General features: G+C 45.3%; 1 protein-coding gene across 1 annotated transcript in view; it reads left to right on the top strand.

Moving 5' to 3' along the window:
- The window catches only part of LOC144768499 (arf-GAP with SH3 domain, ANK repeat and PH domain-containing protein 1-like), a 1,182,076-nt gene that overhangs the window by 720,111 nt on the left and 435,282 nt on the right, over positions 1-26,683 (top strand). Inside the window, exons 15-16 of the mRNA XM_078652209.1 lie at positions 172-335; positions 12,325-12,458. Coding sequence (XP_078508335.1) covers positions 172-335; positions 12,325-12,458 — 298 coding nt within the window. The remainder of the gene's footprint in view (positions 1-171; positions 336-12,324; positions 12,459-26,683) is intronic.

The following is a 26,683-nucleotide window of genomic DNA, read 5'->3' as shown; positions in this document are numbered from 1 at the left end:
GGCAGTTCAGCCTTTATTTGTATATGCTTTGCTTCCCCTATGCCCACCTTACACCCCCACCTCGCATCAATGCGGCCCTTGATTGCATGACAGGCAAACTTTTTGGCCTGGAAAATGTTTGCGAGTACCCATGGTGTAAAGAATACTTACCCGGTACATATGTTTCTGTAGGTGGATCTCCGTTTTAACCAATAGCAAGCAAGAAGCCCTGAACATGGCCTTCCACGAAGTGCACCCAAGTGGGGAAGACAGCATTGAGGATTTAACGAAGGCCATCATCGAAGATATTAAACGTCTCCCAGGAAACAGTGTCTGCTGCGACTGTGGGGCACCAGGTAGTGTATTGTTGCACAGTGTTCAGCTGCTTTACAGTGCTGCCTTGTAGCTCATGCATTTGTCCCACAAAGACATTGTTGATGTTTGAACCAGTTGGCCAAAGCTTGAAACCCATAAAGCTAAAGGTTACGCTGTTCATTTGTGCATGGAAAGCAACAGCTTTATTGTGAGTTTGGTTTTGCAAATTTACAGTTTTTTTGTTGGTGGACTTAAATTCATGGTGACGATTTAAAAATCACAAAATGTAGGTGTGTATGCTATGGTGTCAGAGGCGTTTGCAACAAAGGAGGCACATCCTAGAGTGCTAGGTATTTTGTTTTCCCTTTCCTGTAGGGCGGCTCTTGTCTCCATGGCAGCTTTTCATCGAGTTAACTCCTCCCTCCTTGGTGATGGACCCCGCACTATATAATGAGGGAGCATTCTTCCAGGACTTAACTTTAGACCTTTGCGGAGCCCGCAGAGTCTCCTTCGTATTCGCCATTTAAGGAGCACTCAAAAGAGTGGTTGTATTGCTGCAGGCGGACAGGGAATCTGCCATTACTCTGCAGAGTCCCTGTTAATGCCCTCCTCATAATCAGCCTCAACGTTCCAACATCAAATACCCCATTAAATGTGAAAAGAAAAGCGCATCCTGGGCCAGCTTTTCCATTAGCAATGGAGCACCTTCTGTTGGTAGTGCCAGAGTACTGGAAAAGATACAAAACTGCCTTTTTCATCGACTTGGCCGTGTTCCAGTAGTTAAAATGACATATTGTCTGAACGATAAAAATCAGCATTCTCCTTACACACACTGGCGCATGCTCAGTGTACAAAATCTTGGTATTAAATATACTTCCCAGGAAGACATTTCTGGTCTCCCACTCCATGTTCTTGCAACATCTTGGTAATCTCTGGTTTGAGGGTCAGGCACTGAGTTGGATTGAGTCTTTTTTGGACTCCAGAGGGCAAGCCGACTGGCTAACCCCTTGCTTATCGGCTACCCAATTGTGCAGAATTGGAGTTATTGCCTGAGGTGGTGTGTGATCCCTTCTCAAGCAACAGAACAATCCTTGTCAGGGTGAACCACAAAAAGCCACTAAATTAATCTGTGCTTAACCCTCTGGTAGCTTGTCACAAAGACAGTCAGGCTTAATTTAGAGGCAGGGTGTAAAGTATTTGTGCGGCACTTAAGCAGCAATAAAGTAACAACACAACACAAGAAACATTTCATGCCTATTTAGAAAAATAGAGTACAATTTAATAAATTATTTGACACAAAAGTAACAAACATCCAATCAGTAGAACCAGAGTTATGAATTTATAAAGTTTAAAGTGCCATTTTTTGCCTAAAAGATCAAAGCACCAACTGCGTACATCTAGTCACACAAGACCGGGGCATAGTCAAAAGTTATGGCCGACGTGATATAGCATGGTTTCGAATATATGAAATGGATTGGGCCCCGTCTCTGCTCACCTTCTGACAGAAGAAGATTTTAAGAAAAATGTCTGAAGTTAAAATTCAGCGGGGCAAGGCGAAGTCTTAGTGAACATTTTTACATTCAAATGTAATCTGTTTTATGGAAGTAGAAAACTCCATCTGATTGAAGATGCAGGCTGTAGCCAATGAGAGCTCCATGGGGCCAGATACCCCTTCTTTGAGGAATCACTGGACACGATTTGCTGCTGTGGAGCACCATGAAGTCAAGACGACCGGGACTGCATCTTGAGCGAATTAGCGAGCTATGTTCCGGTCTCCTTTCTGCACTCTGTCAGAAAATATTTTAAATTCACCATTTTGGATTTGGCCACCTTTAGCACTACCTCCAATGGTCCAGGACTGAAGGGACACTACTTGGATGGCCAGGACTCACTTAGTCTGTGTCCAGGTATGGGTTCAAGATGGTTGGATCCTTTTCTGTCCATGAGCATCTGAGTAGGAGGCCAGCCAATTAACCCTTGGAGTCACTCTGGGATTCCTGGGTTCAAGCAGAAAAGCAGGTCTCAAGCAGCAGAGCAGTGCAGTGAGGGCACAATGCAGGTTTCAGGAAGAAGGGCAGTCCTCTTGATGCAGCAGGGCATTCATCTGAAGTACATAGCAGCCTACTAGCAGCAGGGCAGTTCTTTGCTCCACAGGTCCAGAAGTCAACTACAGGGTAGGTCTGAGGGGCATAATTTAATCCCTGGAGCCAGCCTAGATAAGGAAAAAACTTCTAGAGTTCCCCCCCCTACAGATGGTGTAGGCATTCCCTTCCTCCCTGACCAAGGTTTGTGTGACATATTGTGTGTGTTTGAAGTACAAGTAGGGCTGTGCACAGGTCCACCCCCCAATCCTGCCAGGATGGCCCATCTTGCCAACACCCAGTCCCTCTTTTGTGTAACTGTCTGGGAGGAATACACAAAGGCCGACTGCCAACTACACCTAGTCATGTTACTCATGAAACAGGCTGCAGGCACCAAATGGGTAGGTCAAGAATATGTCAACTATCTAAAAGTTCTTCAACTGGTGGGAATCAGGTTGGCAGGAGAAGTAGCAGATGGTAAACAACCTTGGATTTAAGTTCAACAATCAACTTTCCTTCCAACCTTAAGTGTCAGGGGCTTAGGAAGGTTCTTTATCTGTTACTACAGCATCTCAGAAGACAGTGGGCCATACATTAATTACATCTTGATTGGACTACACAAACAATCTCTACTTTGGTTCTTTTGACTGGTTCAAGTAGGGGGTTTCAAGTAGTTCAGAATGCCACTGTTAGCCTGATTTCTAAGCTGCAATGGCGTGCTTCTGTATCTATCCATCTAAGGTCTCTTCACTGGCTTTCAATGAAGAAGAGAACCCTGTTTAAGTTTCTGGTCTTAGTCTACTGGGCTCTCTCCTCGCTCAGTCCCCAGTAACTTGTTGACTGATTTCAGTTTTACCGTCTGCCTAGAGATCTCTGGTCGTCTTCTGCCATCTTAGCAGTTGTAAACCAGGTCCAGACCACACTACAAATGATTTGATAAGGGTAATCACAGTATGTTGATAAGGATATGATCGCACACAAATGTTCTTTCTGTTGGTTTTAATGAGTGAAATAAGGGTCTTCCTTTCAAAGGAGACCCAAGGAGCATGAAACCAGCCGACACGTGTTTCGTCAGAACACCCGATCTGACGAAACACGTGTTGGCTGGTTTCATGCTCCTTGGGTCTCCTTTGAAAGGAAGACCATTATTTCACTCATTAAAACCAACAGAAAGAACATTTGTGTGCGATCTTATCCTTATCAACATACTGTGATTACCCTTATCAAAACATTTGTTGTGTGCTCTGGACCTGGTTTGCTTTATTCAAAAGGGTGAGCTCCCCCCACCTTTTGTTTTCAGAGTGTTTGGGTTTCCTCTGACCAAGAAGCACCAACCATAATTATCATTTCTCCTTTACCCATCCACTACCTGTTGTGCGCCATAACATTTCTGAACACTAATAACCCGTCGCTGAACTCTAAATCTTAGCAGTTGTACCAAGGGTCAGGCGAGTGAGAGAGGGGGTAGCTTCTTCTCTTAATTGGCTGCAAAGGCCTAGAATCAGCTTGCTTTGGATCGTGTAACTCTCAAGTTGGACACTTTCTTTCATAAGAAGCTCAATACTTGGTTGTTCTCTGTGCCCTTAAGTTCAACCCTTTTTTGTTTCTTTTTCTGCAAACCCTCAGTCTGGACATTTCTAGGAGCAGTCGCGGCCAGCGTGACTTGGGGTGGGGGGATTGAGGTTCATGGGGTAGGGTGGTGCAAGGGGGTCACAGGCTTAATTTAAAAAAATAAAATAAACGTACCTTCCCGGGACCCGCGTTGTCTCTACTCCTGACCTGCTGTCCGGCCTCTGGCAGGAACAGGAAGTAGGCAGCCTCCCTCCCCTCCCCAAAGCCAATCACACTGCTGCAATAGCAGCGTTATGATTGGTCGGGATGGCACCCAGCCAGGCGCCTATGGGGAGGCCATTCAGCCTACATGGAGAAAGGGCAGAGTGCGCATGACTGGTTTGATCAGCCCCAACCAACCAAACAGTCAGCGCCCCAGCAGTGGGCAAGCCACTCCTCCCCTACCCTAGAACAGTCCCCCCAACCAAACCTGTCTGCTTTCTTGCAGTGCGAGAAGCAGAAATATAAAATGGTAGTATGGTAGTTATTACTATTTTATGTTTCTGCTTCTCGCACTGTGAGAAAGCAGTAGGGCGACGCTCCTCCGCCCTAGTGGAGGAGCAGTCCTTGCTTAGGAGTAGCTGTGCAGTCTATAAGACACCATCAGTCTTTCATTCATTAGATCAGTCTCTATTAACCGAAATGTTAGCTGTTGTCATTCAGGTATTGTTTGTTTTTACAAAATGCAGGTAAAATCTGCAATTAATCTCTAACATACGATTACAAACTGGTTTGTCACTAGTTGAAAAGCTGTTTTTGCGAAGGGTACATGCGTTCAGTTTCTTGTGTGTTTAATATTTACAAGAAGACACACAGAACACCTTTGCACCATCCCACCATCTCTTCAACTCTTACTAACTCTCAGCCGTGCCACCTTCTCCACACTTCTTATGTCAGAACTCTGTCTCCAATGGGCTGCCTGACATCTGCAATGCAGGCTGGAGGAAGCAAAAATAGACTCCTTTGGTGTAGGAAGCTTTTAGAAAAGACCATGGTAAGGTAAATCTAGAAGTTTAAAACAGTAGGATAAATTGAGATACTTGCCACACTTAACACATTACACACTTTTCACACACTTACACAGATGGAAAATTGTGATGAAATAGGAAACTGAATATTTAATTTTGGTACCTAGTCTGGAACAGGCCAAACACACCTTAACCTGAAGGATAAAGACATGGGGTTGCAGATGTCCAACTTCTGGAGGCTCAGATAAATAAAAAGGCCGTAACATAAGGAGTAAACCCAGGGGCAACAGAAACCGTACCTCTGGAATTGCTCTTAAACAACCAGAGAATGTGTTATATAGAATAGAGTAACTGATGTGTGACAGACGTCCAGCTCGTGAAGGCTCTGGTAAACGGGTAGAACTTTGTATTTTGATAATTTTCATAAAAATCACACCCGCTCCCCACGTTGGGTGACATGCTAGGTCATAAGGTCACCTCCTTCTCATAAGATGTCAAAGATGGCTTCATCTCACCTGCTATAGGAAATTATTCATAGTTAATAACAGATGCTTTGCCTAAAGTAGGTTCATGAGCAGCCTAGGTAGACAATGTGGTGGCCTCATTGTATAGGGTCCTGAGTTATTATATTTCTTTCAAGGTTGGTGACAGCAGTGTTTAGTAGTACCTATGTAACACGCTGACACAAGGTTAAAAAAATGGGTTATTAGCATTCTATGGGCCCCCTGGGAGTATTCCATCCTGAATGTCATGAGTGACTATTTGGAGACAATCTTGACTTGCGTCAATGAAGAATGCCTTTAACCTTTGTAGGCTACCCGAGTGGGAAAAAACATGTCAAGAGCATGTCCTCTACTTATTAGTGCCCCTTTGATGGTTTATTAATACCTCAAAAGCCTGCTAGAGTAAAAATATGATACACACGTTAAATTAAGATAGAGTGGATTTTGAGGCCCTAGCAATGCCTGCCTGATTTAGTATTGGCTACTATTTTCTGTAGGTAAAGAGTTCCAGGCACACTTTGCAGCATTCTGCCTGAACTACCAAGCCTCCAACAGGAAGCCCGGCAGTCTGAGAGGGAATGAGGGGCATAAGGAATGGGGCGAGGACAACAGGGCCAGGAGTAATGAAGATTACTGGTAAGTAATAGGACATTACCCCCCGGGTCCCTCCAGTCTTCGTCCCATTCCTCACTTATGGAGCATACCAAAGCCAGAAACCCGACCTTCTGAACTCCCAAAGAACACCCAGAACACCACACCAAAAAGTAACAACCCAAGCAAAGCAAACCGGAGAACCACAGGAAAACCCAGACAGGACCACCACGCGGCACTCAACCCTGGGTCCGACAGACTTCAGATAGTACTGCCTGCACAAATAAATTGCCCAACAGCCAGCTCTGACATGCCCCAATGCCAGAGGGCCAGAGCAACAGCCAAAACGGGACCACCGGCAACCAGGCACAACAAGGGCACCCCCAGCACAGCCCCTGAGCTGCCAGCCACCTAAGGGCCACAGCAAGCAAGGCCAGAGAAGAGGCACAGCACAGGGAAGTGGAACACACAGACGTGCAGGAAAACCTAGAAAGTAAAGAAAAACTGCCACGAGGAACTCACCCCCCACCGGGCCAGCAGACAGGAGACCTCCCTGACTGCCAACCCCGAACCCCCACTAGCCATCACAGGGGTGGACCACTAGCCGTGGTGCCCGGGCAGCAGGCAATGACCCAAACCGGCCATCAGTACCATGCAAGAATATATGTGGGTTATAACACAGGGAAAACCCAGGGCCCAAATGTGTAGGAAAACAATAGTGCAATAAGGCCAGTCAACAACAGCAGAGAAATCAAGGAGCCGGAGAGGCAGATGCAAAAGGATGAGCCACAACACCTAGCCCTCACTGGCATCAAACTAACCCGCAGCAGGAACGTCGTGGACTCCAAAACAGACAAGGCACCTGGAAAAGCAACGAAAAGAGGAGAAATAAAATCGCTGCGTGAAACTCACCCCTGGGACAGGCAGACCCCGCACCACACCGTCTGCCCCCTCCCACCAGCCCAGGCGCGCTCCACACCCCAGCACTGGGCAACAGGCAAACAGCTACATTGGCCCGCCTGGCACTCCAGGGGCACCACCAAGTCAGCCCCCGAGCAGCCATCCACCCTCCATAGCGCGTCTTGAATCTAGGCCCAGCCACCAGAAAGATGCGCCCTGTAAACCAGAACTGATAAGGAGGGCCGCACCACCAGCTGCAAAGTGCCAGCTGGCAACATCTACGCCTCGCGGCAAGCCCAGCAGGCCAGGAGGTACTACGCAGCTCATCGAGGACAGCCCAGTAGCCCAACGGTATCCCGCAGAAGATTGCAGCAGGAGCAGCACCAGCACCCTAGGCCCATTCTTTTGGCAAACAGACCAAGCATTGGCATAGCCAATAGGTCTCGCCTTTGGGACCTGCCACATAACTATATACTTATAAGGTCCCAAAGAGGAGGCCTATTGGCTATGCCAATGCTGGTTTTTCTGGGGAAGGTGCACTGAAGTCACAGTTTCCCAATTGGAGTGGAAGAAGAAGCAGCTGAGTGCCTTCTCTCTAATCCGATGGGGAATAAAATGGCAAATACGGCCTCCCCGGATTTCAGGGAGGCCTTGTTTGAAAGGGGAGAGCCTCTCCTTTCAAAGGAGGCCTCTCAGACACAGTTTCCTGGCAGTGGATCACAGCCGCGATCCACTACCAGGATATCCACTAGGCCACCCGTGTGATCGCTTTGGGGGTTCGGCCCTCGGGTAATGGGCCTGACCCTGCCGAGGGGCACATTATTTTTTTTTTTTTAAATGTGTTTTTCCTGTAGGGAGGAGGCGTGATTGCCCTCCTAGGAGATTATAAGTAAACAAAAATAAATGTTTATGAAGTCGGCTGTTTTGATCATGGGCCTACCGCATGTGGGACCTCATAAAAAAAAAGTGTGGTTTCCCTGGGGGCTGCGAACAGCCCCCAGGAAACCACACATCCATTAAAAAAAAATTGATATATGACCAACAAAGTCCAAATTGGGAATCACGTACTCTCAGGACGCAATATGAGTTGTATAGTTCGTGATTTAATCAGCTTCTCCATAACGCTTTTCGACTGTCTAGCAGCCTTGCTCACATGTAGAAAGCCACACAATCAAAGTGCAATAAGTACAGAGTTTGAACACCAAGGTAGGACTACACAACATATACTACGGCATTGTAAAGATATCTGCCATCCTGGAGTCTCAGCAAAAGAATGCAATATACGTTCATACAGTTATATCTTGTAAACAGTTGGATTTAAACTTATCACTAATAACTCATAAGTGAATCTACAATTCTACCTATGGTTAGATTATGGTAAAACTGCAATGTCCATTTGCAGAATAACTATTACAACAGTACATGCATGAGATAGCAAAATTATAAATACATGGCTTGATTGCAAAACTCACAATGCAAACCTCATGCGGGCCGTTATGTAACTGGTATCAGCCATGAGACTAGAGTTGGTACGTACCCAACCTTAGACCAATAAAGTTTAGTGTGTTATATACCACAATCAAAAAACAAGCCATTTTCCCATATGTGTGCACTCTATGGTGTCAACAGAAAGTTCTGGAACCTCTTCAATGTCAGCAGAGACTCGACAATGCCCACTGACCATAAAATGCTGGACCGCAACTGGATGGTGTACGCACTTCCATTACCAAACCCCTAACACGACATTCAGGATGCACTGAGATGGTGGGAGTGAGGCGCTCCGACTCTCCATGGGGTTCTTCCCAAGTGTGAGCATGGATATACCCACTTACTGGCAGTGACTGACAGGAAGAGCCTCCATTATTCATCACCATCCATTGTCTGATGGACCGAATCCTCATAGCTTTAGCTGTGTCGGCACAATATGCGCAGCGGCAGGTTCACACATTCTTCCGTGCTCCACAAGAGTTTCGTACCTTTTCTTTATTTGGAGACTCCCAACATTGCAAGCATCTGGCCTACCAATGCAAGAGCTTGTCTTCCACACGTTCCCTTCACAAATTGATCCTTCTTTGTCCTTAACACCTCCTTTCTCCTGGCTAGCAGGTGCACTTCCTGAGAGGCTGGTGACACTCTAGACCCCTGACCTCACTGTGGCTAGCATGGCAGTGTCGTGTTGACACGACACTGTACATCGGGAGGGTAAGTACTGCTGACTCATGTTCAAAGTTTGACATAACACCTAAATTAATAGATTGTCACCAAGCATGCAAGAGGACAGCATATATCTTTTCTGGGAAGACATCTCAGAGAAAATGGAAGGATGTCTCCAAGCAGCAAAGCCCTTTCAGTCTGGAGCTTTTTCAAGTTTCTGTATGGTGTACTTGACGTAAGTGTCTGCCCAGTGGCATATCAATGGGGGCGGGGAGGGCGGTCCCATGGCGGCAGGCGCAGGGGCCACCCCCGGTGGCCTAAGGCCTAGCTACCCACTGCATCTGCTTCTGTCCTTAGCACTGTCTGCGCGCCATCTTTTCATTCCTGTTTGCAACACAAGAGTAAAATTGATGAACAATGAATAAGCTAAGTGCATTGGCGAATTATTGCACCCGCTTTTGCTATCTTTGTATAACTTTAAAGTACCAAGTCTGTGTGTAACCGGTAATAATGATTATAAATTCCCAGAACCTCGACTCGGCCCTTGTGTCTTAAGCCCATAACCATAACATGAGTATTGCTAATTATTTAAAAGCAACACTCGTTATTTACAGCACCATGGACCTATTAGACTGCGGCAGGAAAACAGCATTATAAAACCACAATTGGAAGTGCTGTATAAAAAGTACACACTTAAAAGATGAGCAACTCAGTGTGATTTTTAACACTGTAAATATAGTACCAGTATGCGCTATACAGCATGCTTACTCCAAGACAGAGAAAGTCTGGTAACACAGCCTAGCAGATACCGCTGTGCAGCCTGGAAGTCTCAATTCACACTTCACTTGTTTGAGTTAAGTTTTTTGTTTCTGAGATCGATAATTGGCTTGAGTGACAATAACCCACATTAGTTGTGGTTCTGTTATGATACCGCAGAGAAAGTAAACACGCTTGCTGCCCTCGCGCTGGCAGCAGGGGGGAGGGAGACAGGAGGGGGCCTGGCCTGCTTCGCTTACGGGAACGAGCGCTGACACCATATGTTTGCAAGTTAATTATAAACATATGGTGTCAGCGCTCGAGCTCACAAGGAAATAGCCACACATGCACGCGTTGCCATTGAAGGCAATGGAATGGGTGCACTGTTGTGGCTTAAAAAGGGGACCGATGGCATTAGGTCGCCTCCTATTCAGCGCATGCGCGCTGCGTAGGCTGAGACCTAAAAAGAACAGGCAGAATGCTGAGTAGGTCCTGCTTACGTACTCCCAGTGGGAGGGGGTGGAGTTAGGGGTCCCATCATTCCTCTGTTCTTTTTTCTGTCAGGGATATGGTCATCTCTATAAATGAGGAATTGGACGAGGACTGGAGAGACCTGGGGGTAACAGTATAGTACAAAACAATTATCACAATTGTGATGTAGATGTCAATTTTCATTACAAAAAACTTTGAAATAATACTTCATATTATATTTTTTAAAAAATCCAATACGAATGGGAACCTAATACTGAAAAGTACACAAGGCATGGTATAGGGTAATGAAACAATGCAGTGGTGAAAGCAGGGACCTAGAATAGTCACATCACATGTTTGCGGAAATTGGAAAGTGTTTGCAAGTACATTCTGATTGCGATCACTAACTAATCGCCATCTCCACTCTGAAAAATGGGTCTATACAGTCCACTTCTCCTGTTCTCGATCCTAATGTTTAAAAACCCTGATCACCAGCTGAAACAAAGAAATGAAAGTAGCAATCAACAATACAGAGTATGAGCAAATTGCAAAGCAACGTGGCACTGTCCCTGACTTTTGGATTATGTGGAGTCAGGTGTCGGTCCCTTACAATGTTGATATCTGGCGACCTTAGGCCCACAGAAGCTCTATGCTAACAGCTCCTCGTTCTGGAAGGTCAGTCTCGAGAAGGAAGGGTGCAGACTGTAAACTAAAGCAGACGACCAAATGGGATACTATTGTACCTTCTTTGTTGAATTAATCTTGGCACTTTGAATGACATTGTAAAATTACAAATTTAGTGTTTTACATTGCCAATATGGTTGATGATGGGAAGGGAATGATCATAGATGCATACTAAGTTTTTTGCTTTTTTCGGAAGCTCTGTGGTGACTCTAATTAGTCCAGAAATTGGAGAGAGCATTGTATTTTCTCAGGTGCAACATATTCCTGTCTGGCCTGAGCACCGGAGTGTTCCTTAGCCAATGTTGGATATTTGTTTCAGCCTGCAGTAGGCTAGGGCAAGATGCTAGACAGAGGAGAATTGTATTAGAGACTCGTGTCATCATACACCCACGACTCCTACTCCATCGCTTATCAGTATGATTTTGCACTGGAAGCCAGGTTCATCTCCAGGTGGGTTGACCTATGACCCAATTTCGAACTTGGGGAGGTGGGCTTTGGGGTTGCAGAAGTAGTCACTGTCTCTATAAGTCAAGGAAGCAACAACGAAGCATGGGTGCACCCTTTAAAAGAAACATCTCTGATTGGACTTACTGGAAGCCATGTTGTACACTTCGACTCTGCAGACAGACTTCGGGTAAAGAACTACATTGATATTAATGTTTTTACATTTTTAAGATACATACATCTGTGGAACTCACTCCAGTTGCTTAGGGTGAAAAAACCTAGAACTCCCAGGTTTTAGTTAAGTTGTATGCTCGAGTACGGCATAGATAAGACAATGTTCATGTACTTTTCATTTGCCTGCCTGACTTTGTTGTTTGCTAGAGATTGATGTTTTAATATTACAATTTGGAGTAAATAAAAGGTGTCCCTGTTTTTATGGAAACATGCGATATTCTGAGATTGCCTGGTTCGACCCAAACTAATTTTGCTGACCTGCAAAAAACGTTATTGATTAGGTTCAATGTATGGTGGCGTAGACCAGTATTCTACACTTCCGGTCAAGCTGGACTACGCCTAGAACCTGCGGGCCATTTTCTGCTGCAAATGGATTTTAACCATGCATTTTTCTTTCTTGTGGACTATGTGTGTTTTTTAAATTCCTGGTGTGCTTTAGACAATTTGAAGCTAAGTGGCAACTCTTAAAAGTGCTGTTTTCATGAGGAAACAAAACTTTTTATTTTTTCATGATGCATGTTCAGATTGCACCACCCTTAGTGAGTTCCCTGTAATCGTCGAACGATTTCAAGTCTTGTCATTTGATCTAAGGTGGTGCTTCAAATACAATAAAAAAGTTTTTTTCCTCAACAGACCCAACATGGCTGTCTATTAATTTGGGAATCCTGACCTGCATCGAGTGCTCTGGGGTGCATCGAGATCTGGGTGTGCATCACTCCAGAATACAGTCCTTATCTCTTGACAAGCTGGGAACTTCAGAACTTTTGGTAGGTTGCATTTGTATTTGGGCTTGTTGCTTTTTCTCTTCCACCATTCACTTGTTATATGTCTTTATCTTTTTTTACAGTTCTTTGAATTGCAGGAGTATTTCCATATAGAAAACTTTTTTGTAGTTTTTGCTTTCCTTACCTTTTTGGTTTACTTTTCCAATATCCTCATATTTTGTTACATTGCTTTTGCCTTACCAATCTGATTGATTTGTACTAGTCACAAGTACGCATGTATGGAACGTTGCAGGACAGTACATCTGATTCCTAGAGGATGCTGGACTGTGTCCAAAGACAGCCTACCTTGTCTGAATCCCAACTTTTCTTACTGGTGTGCATTCTACCACTGAAGAACTGAACCTGTAATCATCTTGAATGCAAGTCCCTACAAAACTGCAGCTGCTTTTTTAGGGCAAGCCTCGGTAGCATGCATGCGCTGTCTGGAAGACCTGCTGTAAACACTCTACGAAGTTTAATTCCTTCTGCTGTTTGCCATTGGTTCACTCCTGTGTTGCTCTTTTTTCCTGCCTCTATATTGGTTGGTACTCCCGATCAATGTTCCCTCTAATTTTTTTCCTCTGTGTGCGGCAGTGCAAGCTCCCTGTGCGCTGCAAGCAAAGCAATGTGCGCCAACCACTGGACATGCAAGTGAGTGCTGCGCTTAGCAGTATAAATCTATGGCAATTACCACTCCAAACTTATGTTTTCAACGAGAGCAAAAACAGGTGCATTAGACACACATATAGCTCTATATAATAGGGTCTTGAGACAGTTTTGCAACATACATACATACATACATTTATGTCATGAATTGTTTACTCCTGTACCACCTACACCCTAGGTTTAGTAAAGGACTGAACATAGAAGGTTGAACCATTCTAATATTTTTCTGAACAGCAGGGTTGATGCAAGCATTTAGGAGGCAGTTATTATTGAGTTTGAACCCAGATCAATGCTGGTCATATCAGTAAAATATGCTGACGTTTTTCCTAATGTAAATTACCGACACCAAGGCACATTGAGCAGCGCCCGCAGGTTTATTGTTACGAACAAGAATATGTAGACTGTGAATGGGCTTTCTTATTTACAATTTAAGTTGGCCCAAAACAAACCCTCATTCAAAGGGCAATCAGCCCTACTTTTATTAAAAAATAAGCCTGGCTCGGGGTCACGGGAGCCTAATACATATACACAAAGCAATGGAGGGGAAATAAAGGTACATTACTTATCAAGTCAAGTACTTAAGAGTAACATTTGAGGCAGGCTTTTGACTTTGTTTACCCCTTGTATAGGAACTGTATGTAGGTACTGTAAGAAGGTAGGCGTATGTTTCGAGTGCATAGCTGTTAAAAACAAAAAGTCTGGATTTAAAATGTAACAGTGCAGGGGCTATGTCTGTATTTATAACACTTTACTACTACGCAATGGAACCCTTTTTAGCAGCATTATAAGACACATTGATATAGAAAACCATAAGGTTCCAAACCCATGCCTTTCAGTTTGCAAGCAGCTTGTTTATGCTGGTTCATAGCTTATTGTGATATATGATATGGGTTGCAATTTATGAACTGCAAGTAATAAAGGATATGTGTCTAAAGCAATAACCCACTTATCTACAATTAAATTTGGGATTTGCATGTCACATGGTGTGCTTCACAGGAGATGCATTAGTCCTCTATGCAGCATAATGCATTAAAACGGTAACTAGACAAAACACAGATCTCTCCAGCAACTGCATTAACCACTAGAGCTCTCCTACCGTTACTATTGCTCTCTGAGATTTTCTGAGCACCCAAATATCTCTGCAGAAGGTTTCTTAACACAATAAGATATTTAAAATTTCAGCCTTTGTAATCAGTTTAGCCAGAACAGATTTACTGTCACATGTGTACTTTTAGCCAATTTCTTTGCTGCAGGGTTTGAAAAAACTAAAGGTATAAGTTGACAGCCAAACTGATTTTCATTACTCCGTTTCTTGAGACTGCACCCCCTTTCTGTTGTCACGTCTTGACCGCCACTTTATAGATAGGCACATCTATGAGGTCTTTGTAGTGGGTTCATGGTGAATTGGCAAAAAAGTGCATGCAGTTCTAAGATCAGTACCCACAGGATAAAAGCCTAACAGCCATCCATTCCCCTACCTCTCCAAGTTCTAACAGCACTATAAGTAAATGGTATGACTTGGAAAGGGGTGCACTAATACAATTTGATGCAATCCTGGACTTGAACTTGGCTCCCCTGTTCCAAAGACCTAAGCACTGCCACTACTCCACAATGTTGCTGCAAATGTAAACAGCACTTGACATTAACAAAGCAAGTAGAACCTGCGAGCTCTCTAATGTGCAGCATATCTTGCGAGTCCGTAACCGCTGCTTTTCCGTCTGTCTTTTCAAACGTGCTGCCACTGCTCCAAGCACTCAATAAAACTAAGTTCATGGTCTATCAATAAAACTAAGTTCATGGTCTTGACAAAAAATAAACCGAAGAGGGGGTATGTTACCATGAATGGGTCTAGTTTGGAGCAGGTTGAAGCTATGACATACCTTGGTGTTTCAATAGACTATAGATTAAGATGGAAAGAACAAGTGGCTGCGCTCAGTTTGAAATTTGCTCGCTTGTCCGGTTGTTTAGTAAAGGAGCAGCGATGTTCTCTTACTAAAAGAGTTTTACCGGCTCTTAAAATCTATAGTGCCAAAATTAGTTCAGCTATTTTATATGGGGCCGATATTTGGGGCTGTGTGGATCTGTCTGTCTTAGATAGGATTCAGAGCAAATTCCTTCGAAACCTTGTCAGCCTGCCCCCTTCAACACCAGTCCTACCATTATTAATGGATATGGGCTTGCATTCTATCAAACATCAAGCCCTCTACAGGATGGTAGCACTATGGAGGCGCATATGGTCTACTCCAGAACTTGCCATGTTTGCCCGAGAAATACAGGATGTGAGAATGCAGCAGGGGGCCGGTGACATACCGTGGTTTAAGCAAATTAAGATCGCTTTGATCAAAATGGGTCTTCCTTTGCTCTGGTCTGAGCCGGGTTCTAATACTTTCCCTACAAAAAAAGACTTCAAGCTACTTTTCTGGTCTACGGTAAAAGTAGAACATGTTGTTCTAACGGAGAAACAGAACTTGACAGGTCAGTTTCTGCTTCATAAAATAGTCCCTCACATAGAGATCTATTGGGATGTTATTCCTAAAACATTAGATAGAAAATTATACCATCAGTTTCGCGTAGGAACACTTCCACTGAGGGTTTTTACTAATGGTTGGCAGAAGACCGAATCATCCCTTTGCCCCTGTTGTACTGTCTGCAGAGAAACATTAGGTCACTTTTTATTTGTATGTACTGCTTACAGTGAACCACGATGTAAATGGTTGAAACCAGTATGCTCCAGACTTAATACCCGAGTGAGTAGCGAAGCTTTGTACATTCTGAGAACAAATACTGCTGAATGGCTATCCATTGGAATGGCTAAATTTCTTGGATGGGCTTGGCTAATCAGGATCAAGTCAGTTCGAAACTTATCGTCTTGAATAATTTTGAATAGTATGCTTTTGCATTATACTATGGTCTGATCAGAATTGATGTCCAGTTTTCTTTCATATACAAATGCATATTTGTAAGTTTTTTTTTTATATTTTTAGTAATTTTTCCTTCTTGACGTCTATAAATGTATGTTTAATTGGGAATTTTTATCTAATTAATTACTGTTACTCTTTATTTGCTTGTTAGTATTGCTTTGATACTTTATGATTCTGTTAAATCAATTTGTACTGTTTGTTTTGTATGTGTGTCTTTTATGAATAACAATTCGCAATAAAGACGTTAAAAACTGAACTGAGCTCCAAGCACTTCACCATGAAAGTGATAGTTTTATCACTGTTCCGCATCATGTCTTTAAGTATGTGGTTTCAGGAACGGGCTCTTTGTGACCTGCGTGCTTTGGAAGTGTGTGTGCGCGCTGGTGGAAAGCCCTGTGCTCGCGCGCACACCCGCGCATGTTAGAGGGAACTATGTCCCGATACATCATTTCCGTTTTATGCTAAGGAGCACCAACCTACTATAGTTTACTTACAACGTAGGGAATTATTTGTTCATTAAGGCACAGCATGTTTTAATTCATGCTAGTCATTCACCACATGTACACGGACAGCACGAGCACCATAGGGGAAGAGGTGTGGCGCCGCAACTAGGGCGACTGACTCTGGGGATCACGGTTCGATCCCCTGCACCGGCGGCAGATTAGCTCAGCACCATGTGACTCTGGGCAATAGTTTGCTTAATCTTCCCGACGGCCCCCAGCGCCTAGAGACCCTTGCGGGAGATTGTGCGCTTTACAAATGTGAATTATTATTATTATTATACTTTATCTTTCAGCGCAGCATATTCACCAAAGCTTCTCACTTTCACTTCAGCGCCCATATTTTGGGGCGAAGTTATCCCTTACAGCAGTGGTGTTTGCATTGCTGGGTGCATAAAACCTCCTTCACACAGGAGCAGGGGGAGTTACCGCTTTCCTGTTTGCAATACAGGCACCGTGCTTTATCTTTCAGCACGGCGTTCGCTTTTATGTTTACCAAGGCTTCTAGCGTTCACTTCCCCACCTGTATTTTTTATCGGAGCTATCCCGGTTACCACAGTGGCGTTTGCATTGCTGGGTGCATACAACCTCTTTCACACAGGAGGAGTTACCACTTTAATGTTTGCAACACAGGTGCCACAGGGTGCCCGCTTTTATGTTTACTAATGCTTCACACGTTCACTTCCCTGCCCCTATTTTTTGGTGAAGCTATCCCTTTTACCAGAATGTGGTTTTCATTGCTGGGTGCATACAACCTTCTACACAAAGGAGTTACGCGATCAGGTGTCGCAGTATCAACACACTTCATCGTGTCTTATATGGGGAGCTTGTTACATAAATTATGCAATGTGGCTGCTGTGAGGGCAGGCTGTGCTTCTGGGCCTACAGAACTGCCTGAGGTTTAAGAAATACCCTGCCCACTTGCAGGAGCAGCACACCACTCCCCACCCCTACTGCCCTGCATTCTCACCAGGCTCTAGAAAACAGTCTTCATTCCATGAGTAATGTTTATAGAAGTAATTTAGTTTGTATACAGTGCCTTCTTGCAAAGGCTATAGATATAGTAACATGAACTGATAATTACCATTACATAAACAGCCCTGATTCTATCGCCTTCATACGGATAAACAGCATTGCAAAGTTACTTAGATTCCAACTTGTAGACTTCATACAAATAATGAGCACTTGCACATAACTCACTGCGTTATCTTTGCAGACTTGTACTTCTATATTCTGATAAAATGCATAGCAAAGGGCTGGACATATTGATTTTAGGTATGCAAGCGCCAGGGCACGCAAACCCCTCCCTTCCCCTCCTGAATCTCATTAAACTTTTTTCCCCTTCCCTCTCAACACCCGCTCCTTCTCTGCATCGTTACCCAGGCTCCAACCCTCTCTTTCTTCTGTGTGTGCATGTATGCACCCCCCTCCCCCCTTCAGATCGTCCCTCCAGCATTCCTCTCTTTCCCTATCTGTCAATCTGAAACCTCCTTTTGAACTGGGAGAAACAAGCATTTGCAATGCGATAGGTCTTGCATTACTGAAAGTTTGAGCTATTAGTGTTGCATTATTATTAACAATGCCAGTAGCTCACACTTTCAGTAATGGGAGACCTATTGCATTGCAAATGCTTGTTTCCTTTTTGGTCGGGCTGCAGATAGCAATAGATGTCAGCCAGAGCTCCTGCCGCACCAGCTAAACATATATAAACTCACATTACAAGTTGGGGCATTTCACCCAGAGCGATGACTCTTGGTGAATCGCACTTAATTGCGATTCCAAGTGTGTTGGGGTACGATATTATAAGGTCTGAAAACTCCAGACTTGATACTTCTGGTGTCCGAGACATCTGGCCTGTCCCAAATGCTGCAGGGCAGGGGCTGCAGGTAGCGGCATTGCCTGGCCTCTGCCTGTCCAATCAGCAGTAGTCCAGAGAGAACATCTTCCACTGGACAGGAATTGTTTTCCTCCCACCCCACCTCTTCCACCCCTACAGCACTTCCTCTAACACTTTTTAACTGCTCAGAGCAGGTAACCCTCCTGAGGCGGAAAGCCGGGAGCGCTGTAGAATTGCAGAATTGCATTTTAAACCTGTGAATTTTTTGTGTGTTTTACTTACCTGCACTGAAGCCAGGCTTTGATTCTTTAACACCCCGAACAGCCGATTTTGACGCTGTCACGGGGAATCCTTCCCCTCTGCCGCCATCTCCAGCGAGCGAGTTAGCCCCGCCCACTTCGCTGGCCACGCCCCCTCCCCCAGGCTAAAAGGGCGCGCTGAGTGCTAGCGCTGCCACTCAAACAAATCTCCTGAGGCGGAAAGCCGGGAGCGCTGTAGAATTGCAGAATTGCATTTTAAACCTGTGAATTTTTTGTGTGTTTTACTTACCTGCACTGAAGCCAGGCTTTGATTCTTTAACACCCCGAACAGCCGATTTTGACGCTGTCACGGGGAATCCTTCCCCTCTGCCGCCATCTCCAACGAGCGAGTTAGCCCCGCCCACTTCGCTGGCCACACCCCCCCATCCTTCCCCCCACTCCCCTGACGCTCCTATAAAACCATGTGCATTGGCCGGAAGCGCAGCGGACGGGCGCAGCGGACGCGACGATTGCGCGCCAAAGGCGCGCCTAAGGCAAGCCCGTCTGCGCCCGTCCACGACCGACCGGGGCTAGGGGCATGTCACTCTGCCCAAATCATCACTTACACTTCCTCCCTACTCCGTACTCTTCATGGCCCGTGGCCTCTTCCCGCCTCTACTTGTTCCATCATATCTTCACTTGATCTGTCCCCTGTCTCTCCGCCTCCCCGTCCTTTCGCTCCCTCCACTCCCCTTCAGTCTTCCAGAGAGGAAGCCAGCTCAGGCACTCCTAGGACCCTCTCGGCCTACTACCTTAATACCCGGTCAGCAGTGGCCCACTCACACGAACTGTCGGTGCTGTTGGACCTCCACGCACCTGATCTTCTTTTCTTAACCGAGACTTGGTTTAGTGATGATTCTCTCCCTACCCTATTGGCCACTCTTCCCGCTCCATACTATGCTCTACGAGCAGACCTTTCCACCGGTAGGATTGGGGGCGGCGTGGCGGTCATTACCCGGGCCGACCTCCCTTTCCAACTTCTATCCTTGCCTGATATTGCCACTACAGAGTACCTTGCCATTCGTACTACATCGATCACTCCCCCTCTTACCTGTTTTCTCACTTATCGGCCTCCTCAGTCACCTTTACTTTTCCTCTCTGACTTTCAAGAGATACTTGCCACACTTACGGTCAATAACTCTTCCATTTTATTATTGGGAGATTTTAACTTCTGGCCGTCAGACCCAGCGGAATGTCCATCTTCTAAACAGTTCTCAGACACGCTTCAATCCCTTAATTTTGTGTCACACGTCCATTCTCCCACTCACGTCAAAGGACATATCTTAGACCAGATTTGGTCCCTGAACTGTCCGGTAGGCTCCCTGTCCATCTTACCCTGCACCTGGTCTGACCATCACCTGATTTCGTTTACCCTTCCCATTAACTCTTCTGCTAGACCCCCCCTCCCAAAGAATGTTTGGGTCCGCTCATGGAGCCGAGTGGATCCGGAGAATTTATCTGCATTATTAATCTCCTCCTATCCTACTCTACAAGGCCTATCCACTCTTTCTCAGGCCTCTGCTATCGAACACTGGCTTCACTCAGGCTGTGACTCCATTGCCCCGCTGAAGCGGCTGACGTCAAAGCGAGAGAAGGACGCCAACTTGTGGTTCAGCAATGATCTTAAGACCACCAAACTGGCGGTGCGCCGAGCCTGCCTGTAGGAGGAAATACTGCCCCATACTCAAATCTGAGTTCACCACTCTCCTGGCCCAATATAAAAAGGCCATTCTGGTGGCAAAAACGACCTATTTCTCCTCTAAAATTCTCACAGCTAAGAATCGGCCGAGGGAAATCTTCTCGATAGTCCACAATTTGTCATTCTCTGACAGGACATCTCTCAAGCCCTCCCCCTACCAGGACCTTTGTCATTCCCTAAACAATTTTTTTATTGATAAGATTGCAATTATTAAAGCCAACATTCCCTTACCTTCCCCGACTTTTGCTGACCCTCAGTGTCTTCCACCTAAGGGACAACTCGATGCCCTTCCCCTCCTCACTAAGGAATCCTTGACCTCGATTCTTCCCCTGGTCAAATCTGGTTCCCCACTGGATATTTGCCCCGCGCACATTCTTCGCCATATCTACACAACTTGTCCAGATCCCCCTCTCCATTTCCTTAACAGTTCTCTTTCCCAGGGAGTTGTACCCAACTCACTGAAGACAGCTGTTATTGTCCCCATTTTAAAGAAGCCTGGCGCAGACCCTTCGGTCCCCGCCAATTATCGCCCCATCTCTCTCCTACCATTTCTGGCTAAGGTGTTCGAACGCCATGTCACCAAATCTTTGAGCACGTTTGTGGAGGAATATGGGGTTTTGGCTCCCCGCCAGGCCGGCTTCCGCCCCGCACACTCTACGGAGTCCGTAGTTCTTTCGGTCCTTGACAACCTCAGGGAGGGAATGGATACCAACCAGGCTCAGGCTTTGGTTCTCCTCGATCTCTCAGCCGCCTTTGACACGGTTGACCATACCATCTTACTCTCCCGTGTCAGGGCGGCGGGGATCGGGGGTACCGCCCTGATATGGTTGTCCTCCTTCCTGAGGGACCGCACCCAGGCTGTTCGCCTGGGTGATTTTTCCGCGGACTTCCAGAAAGTTCAGTGCGGGGTCCCCCAAGGTTCTTCCCTTTCACCTCTTTTGGTTAACCTCTATATCGCCCCCCTTATTTTTTCGTTACAGCAAATGGAGGTCACCGTGTATAATTATGCGGATGACCTTCAACTTGTTTTCAATCGGTCTCCCTCCTCTGCTTCCATTTCAAACTTTCAGTCTATTATGATTTTTATCCGGGACTGGATGAACTACAACCACCTGAAACTCAACCCGGATAAGACCGAGTTGGTGTTGACGGGTGGTTGCTCCAGTCCCTGGTCTTCTCTTTTTTGGCCCCCTTCCCTAGGCTCTCCCCCGGCCCCTTGTACCTCGGTTAAAACTCTAGGTATCAAACTTAATAACCAGCTCACTCTTCACTCCCAGGTTAGTTCTGTGGTGTCCTCTTCCTTTTTGTCACTACGCACCATCCGCAAGGTATCTCGTTTTTTTCTTTTGATGCCTTGAAACTGATCATCCTGGCGATGGTCATCTCCCGCCTGGATTATGGCAACGCCCTGTATGCAGGTATCCCTGCATACTGTCTAAAGCGTCTGCAGCTGATCCAAAACCAGGCGGCACGGTTGGTGTTCAATCTCCCAAAATCTCACCACGTAACACCCCTTCTTAAATCCTTGCACTGGCTCCCTGTCCGTGAACGCGTCCAGTTTAAGCTCGCCTCCATCACCTTTCAAGCACGACTGGGCGCGGCTCCGGCCTTCATCACATCTGAGATCGTTCCCTATGTTCCAACTAGGGATCTACGATCATCCACACAATCCCTGTTATCAGTCTCCCGTTTCCGGAGGAAGAAATGGGGAGGATCAAAGTTCGCGACCCTTGCCCCAGTCATGTGGAATTCCTTGCCTCTAGAGCTTAGATCTCTAACCCATTACCCCCAATTCCGGAAGAAAGTTAAAGCTCATCTATTCGCTAAATCTTTTAACTAGATTGGTTCTTGCTTTGCTCTCCCCCTTCTTATTTTCTGTTTTCCCCCCTGGGGATTAGTTTGCTGTAGCGCCATGAAACCGCTGGTGAAAGTGCGCTTTTATAAATATTTTAAACTCAAACTCAACCCTGGGTTTGAGCAGTTATTCCTCATTTTGGAGAAAACAAGCGGAATTAAAATTACAGCATCTTTGCACCAAAGTCCAGCCAGTTCAAAATGAGGGCCATAGAGTGAGCTTTGGGTCAGCACCCTTTAGCTTTGTATACTTAAGTTGATCCACTTCGGTCATTGCTTAATTGAACTCTCCTGATATTGTGTTAGCCCACAGGACTATTGCGCAGCTTTACATCATGCCATGGTCTGTCATTGGGAAAGGAAAAGGAGTTGTTCATGGGAAGGCGCAGATGAATCCATTGCACATGAAGCAGCCCTCCATAGTGTGCGTACAAAGTCTCCGCTGCTGTATTTAGGGCACACGAGCTGGCATTTTATGGTGTGCTGGCATAGTCTGTGAGATGAGCGAGTAGTTAGTCCCATTCACCAGAAAAACTCTGTGTTCTAGCATGGCAAACCGATGGAATTGTGGGTATTATCTCCTCATCTAAGATGCTGCTGTTTTATGGTATTGGCAAGCAGCCATCTTAGAGGAGAGGATTCCCCTCACTCTCAAATAGGATTCCACTGTATTGTGAGGGAAATTATCTCCTCTAAGAATGCTGTGGCCTATGATCATGATGTTGAACACAGCCAGGTGGCCCAGGGAAATCTCCAAGTCAACATATGGAGGCACCTGCTGTGGTTTCCCAGCTGTGGTTGAGGAGCACAGTAGCAGGGGGGTGATTTCAAGGCTGAACCCTAAACCTGGCGAGGTGGGCTTCCAGCTCACCTTACATCATCAACATCTTGCTCTCTGCAGGGTTTTGGCTGCAGTGTACACCAGCTTCCACAGTCTGTAGTACTCACTGGGGTGAGTTTGCCTCTGTATCGCCTTCACGCAAGGCGGCAGTCCGCTCCCCCCGCCCAGTTGAACGCTGTGCTGTATCATGACAAATGTGATTAGACTGTAACGAGAATCCCCTAATCTAATATGCCATGGACACATCTGCTGCAGCATTCACCTGCATCCACAGACTGCTGATTCCAAGTGCAATGAGTTTGCCTCGATTTCACCAGAATGACACTCATAGAGTTAACTGCAGTGCTGCAAGTATTTTGCAAGGCAGAAATATATTACAATGGAGGACTTAAACACAAATTACTCTGGTGCTCTTTAATTTTCCTTAAATCCTTCTTATGAGAGGTACCATGCTTTAGTGGCCATCACTGGTGAGACAATGGTAGTCTTTTTTTTTTTTGTTAAGGAGATTGATATAGCGCGAACATGACCCGGTATCGGGTATCAGAGCGCTTTACGTACCACCACCAGTTGCGTTACATGAGGATACACATTCATTTTTGTTAGGCACGTGGAGATTAAGTGATTTGCCCAGAATCACAAGATGTTCAGCGTCATTGCAGAGACTCGAACCCGGTTCCCCAGATTCGAGGTCACTTGCCCTAGCCGTTAGACCAACTCCTCTCCCTAGTCTGTCTCCATGTTAGATAATGCATAGCTACTAATGTGAGATAGGAGTTGGGCCTCTTGTAGTGCACTCTGACATTTCTCTAGTTGTCATCACATAGGAAAATGGAGATCAGGGGATATATTAATTCAAATTTGCAGCTGTCGCAAACACTGTGATTCATAAAATCCGAGTGGTTGAAACCTCTAAAAAGTTATTTTGAATGTACTAAACTACTTTAAGGAGTCAGTAAAGTTTTACCAACTTGTGAAAGCGGTTTAAGAATGGATACAGAATTGCAGTTTAGAAGGGGTATGTTATGATTGTCTCTTGAACAGGGTGATCCATATCCCTATGTATTAATGGTTTGCGACCGGAGTTCTGGCTTCAAACAATTGATTAGTACCAGACTCTAGTGTTGGGGTGGTTACTTAGGTGCAATCAGTAAGAGGTCCTCTTTAGACCCCTTCCGCTTTGCGATTTGGGGTGGTAGTTTCAGGCAGAGAAATCACGGTTCTAGGGGGCCTCTGCCAACTCTCAATGGATCACAAGGGCTTGTGGTCTGGTTTGCTGACTATTATTTGCTACTGTCCTGTGCCTTTTTAGCCATTTATAGAGAGTCTCAAATTACAACCTGCCTATTTAATATTCATTAGGGTCATTCTGTGACCCATTCGAATTTGATATTTTACAATTTGACCTATTAGTACATAGTTCAGTTTTGAAACAAGATGCTGATTGCAAAAAGTAGAGTCTCAATGTATTACCACTTTGTGCAACCAGTATCCTAGTACATCTGGCCACAGGTTCTCTGGGTATTCAAGATTTCTGTAGAGAGATCACAACCAGCAGATACTCATATTAATCCCAGGACACCCTGGCCTCTTTCAACAAGGATACATTCTGTCTATAGGCAGCACTGGGCACTTTATCTTTCATATGTGTAAGTGTTGAGGTATCTATCACACTTGGTTTGTTGTTTTTCTGTCAATTATGGCAGTGTATCGCCCTGTTTTGCGAATTTGCAATGTTGCTTCTCTTTGAAAGTCATAAACAGAATAAAAATAAAAAAAGGATACATTCTGCAGAGAAGTCACCAATTCATACTATGTAGACTTGCTTCCTCCTCTTCCCCTATATTTGTCAAGAAGTATGGAGACCCCAATATAAGTACAATTAAGTAAAATTTTAAGCTTCCATTCTCAAGGCATACTGGCACTTGATTCCATAATGTGCTCTCCTGTTGTTTGCTACCTGCTTTCAAGCCTTTTCATAACAACTACAGGTGCTTGCGAGTCAAGCTGCTCTAGAATATGGTGCTCTTTACCATGACTAATATCATGATTGCTTCTTACTGCTATGTTCTTCCTGTTTGCTACATAATAGCCCATTGCTAGGCATTTCACTGTTTTTCTATGTAATGCAACTGCTCATTCACCATGAGATTCTCTGCAGACGAGAGAGAGACGAACATGCATCGTTTCAGTGTTTGCTTTGCTAAAGGTGAATGACTTGGCTAATACAATTCCTCTGATTATATCCTTGTCCTGCAGGGATGCTCAGAATATCATAAAATCCAATTTAACTGCTTCAGAGGGAGTTAGTGCCACTGGGTAGTGCTGTATACCATGAAGCATTCCATACCTTGGAGTTAAATTTTATACTTTTCAGGAGATTGTTCATTAAGGAGGTTAGCGAATACCAGGCCAAGCAGACGACAATGCAGTTTTAATCGAGTATTGCAAACCTAATTGGGCTGGCTGATTTGTAAATGGAAGTGCTTTTTCGTTGATTGGTGCGTTTCCGTCTGGTTGTGTGCATGTGGCAATATGATAATGAATCAATGGAAGGATGAGTTGGTGACTCGATAATCAGGTGGACTGCCCTTTCATAGGTTCCTGCCAAATTCCTTCATTGCTCTATGTAGATGACTCCATTTTATTGGCAAGAAGTGCCTTGGGCCTCTAGACTTTGCTTGATGACTTTGTATTATATATAAAAAGTCTTGATCTTTCTACCAACTATAGTAAATCACAAGTGATGGTGCTGGGACCTAAAAAGACCAAGGGGGCGATTACGATGTCGGTCAGAAAGGCTCCAAATGGCATTTGGTTCATCTGAATCCGATTTGGAACCAGTCTATCCAACCAAATTGGAAAGCCTTCCGACTGACCAATTGCGATAGTCGGAACCGTTCGGACATTCCAACTCGGTTCCGTCTCGGTTCCGAACAGAATTCGGAGTAACTGAGTAATTCGGAGCCAACTCTCCAGGTCTACGGACCGTGTTTCCGACTGACATATTACGATGTCAGATTCGGACAGCCTTTCCTAATCGATTGTTCCGTCACAGATCAGCTGTCGGACTCTGTCTTTGGGGGCCCTTAGCGGGCCCCCTTCCCCATAGCCTTTCGAATGGAGCCCGTGGGGGTACCCATGGGACCCCTCTTCAGTACTATGCACAGTGTGGTAGGCACCATGGGGTGCCCACCACAGGGAGCATGATTTTCCCAACCCACCCCTTTCTTTAATGGAAGCCTGTGTAGTCTTTCGGAACACATGCTCTCATTGAAGTCAATGGGAGTCCGACCGAACGGTGTTTGGAAACATCGTAATCAGTCGGTCGGACTCCCCAAATCTGATTCAGTCGGAAACCATTCCAAGACCGAGTCGGTCGGAATGCTTTCTGACTGACATCGTAATGAGGCCCCAAGCTGAGATCTTTTCATGTTCGGGGCTATAGGTTGTCTAGGGTCCAGACTTATTCCTACTTAGGGGTTGTTTTTGATGATCGTTCATCGTGGACACCTCCGATTAAATCAGAGATTATCTGTCAAGATCTATAGGTGGCCTTTTCACTTTATCAGTTGGAATTGGTACCAAACAGTTGGCAATCTGATTAAGAT

Source organism: Lissotriton helveticus, chromosome 7 (assembly GCF_964261635.1).
Source record: "Lissotriton helveticus chromosome 7, aLisHel1.1, whole genome shotgun sequence".
NCBI classification, from domain to species: Eukaryota; Metazoa; Chordata; class Amphibia; order Caudata; family Salamandridae; genus Lissotriton; species Lissotriton helveticus.
The sequence above is the reverse complement of the archived record's forward strand: the minus strand, read 5'-3'. Positions and strand labels throughout refer to the sequence as shown.